The following is a 1761-nucleotide window of genomic DNA, read 5'->3' as shown; positions in this document are numbered from 1 at the left end:
GCCTGTATTTTCCCACTTTATTGAGAATACATATTATTTTGCAAGTTGAACTCTTTGAAAAAGAACATTGGCCACCTTTCCAGGGAGGTTTATGCTTATGGTGGGCTGAATAATCACCTCCCCAAGAGGTCCATGTCCTAGTCCCTGGAACTGTGAATATGTTCCCTGACAGGGCAAAAGAGACTTCATATATATAATTAAGGTAATTAGCTAATTACTTTGAGAGGGATGGTGATCCTGGATTATCTGATATGCTCAATGTCATCATAAAGATCCTTATAAGAGGGAGATAAGAAGGTTAGAGTTAGAGAAGGATATGTGATTACAGAATCAGAGAGTGGGACAGAAACAGAGAAAGAGAGAGAGGTGGCTTTGAAGAGGAAGATGGGGCCACAAGCCAAGGAATGCTGGTAGCTTCTGAAACTGGATAAGGCAAGAAAGTGAATGATCTCCTAGAGCCCTGAAAGAATGCAGCCCTGCCAACACCTTGATTTTAGCCCAGTGAAATCCATTTTAGACTCCCAACTTCCAGAACTATAAAAAAAAAATTGTATTATTTGAAGCTACTAAATTCATGGTCATTTGTTACATCATATAGAAAACTAATATAATACTTTTACCATCTCTAATTGTGAAGCTGTGGAGCAAGGCTAGGCCATCAAACCAATGGTTGTATCTGGTCTCCCCCACAGTGTGCATCCCAGGCCCATTTCGAAGCAGTGTTCCCTGTAGCCAGGTTGGGATCTTGCCTGTTAAGAGAAAGAATGTTTAGTTTCCAGTTTCCATGTCTAAACCAAAAAGCTAGGAGAAATGACCATGGAAAGGAATTGAGGTCATACCACTCACTACATCCATTCATTTACCTAGAAGTCATTTCCAGAAAGTGTGTCATATGCCTGAAATGGTGCCAGCCCTGAGGAGACCAAGAAGAAGAGGCATCGCCCCTGTCCTTAAGTTGCTCTCCATCTACTGAGAGACAGAGACAGAAGAATGAACAGACAGTCAAAATGAACTGTGCTAAAGGCAATGCAAGATGCAGCCAGGGGGTGAGGGGAGTACAGTAGGGTGAGAGCTGCTTCCTAGGGGAAGCAACTTGGATGAGACTGGAGGGAAAGTTGCCTGAGGAAATAACATTTTAGAGCTGTGCAATCCAGTATGGTAGTAGCCTCCAGCCCCCTGTGGTGATTAAACACTTAAAATGTGGCTAGTCCAAACTGAAATGTGCTGTAAGTATAAAATATACACCGGGTTTCAAAAACTATGAAAAAATACAAAATATTGCATTAGCAATTTTTAAAATATTGATTACATGTCAAACTGGTCATGTTTTGGATATGTTTGGTGTGCAAAATATACTACTAAAATTAAGTTCACCTGTTTCTTTTTACTTTTCTGAATGTGGATATTATTAAACTGAAAATTGCACATATGGCATGCATTATATTTCTATTGGACAGCACTGCTCCAAAGATAGAGTGCTGTAGCGGATGGTGTTGGAACCCACCCACCTCCCCTGAGGGCTTTGTTCTCCTGCTGGGAGCTGCTCTGCTCATGTGCTGGACAAGCTGGAAGCACCTTGGAGAGCTAATGTCCCGGAGGCTGTTCTCATGCATCAGTGGGTGGGGAGTGGGGGGTCAAATGCCACCACTTCCTTGCCCTGAGCTGGGACAATGTGAGGCAAGTGTTATACTATGCCCAGAGGATTCAGCCCCAATGATTTCCAGTGGTCAGTGTCTTGAAATGCTCCTTTTTTTTTTTTTT

The 1761-nt window shown here is 42.3% G+C and overlaps 1 protein-coding gene across 3 annotated transcripts in view; it reads right to left on the bottom strand.

The window, feature by feature from the left end:
* Positions 1–1761, bottom strand: part of BCO1 (beta-carotene oxygenase 1) — a 39085-nt gene that overhangs the window by 30433 nt on the left and 6891 nt on the right. For all 3 annotated transcript variants that reach the window (XM_006754458.2, XM_006754459.2, XM_006754460.2), the window contains exon 2: positions 621–749. In XM_006754458.2, the coding sequence (XP_006754521.1) occupies positions 621–749 (129 nt within the window). The remainder of the gene's footprint in view (positions 1–620; positions 750–1761) is intronic.

Source organism: Myotis davidii, unplaced genomic scaffold (assembly GCF_000327345.1).
Source record: "Myotis davidii unplaced genomic scaffold, ASM32734v1 scaffold391, whole genome shotgun sequence".
In the NCBI taxonomy this organism is placed as follows: domain Eukaryota; kingdom Metazoa; phylum Chordata; class Mammalia; order Chiroptera; family Vespertilionidae; genus Myotis; species Myotis davidii.
This window is presented reverse-complemented; position numbering and strand designations above follow the sequence as displayed.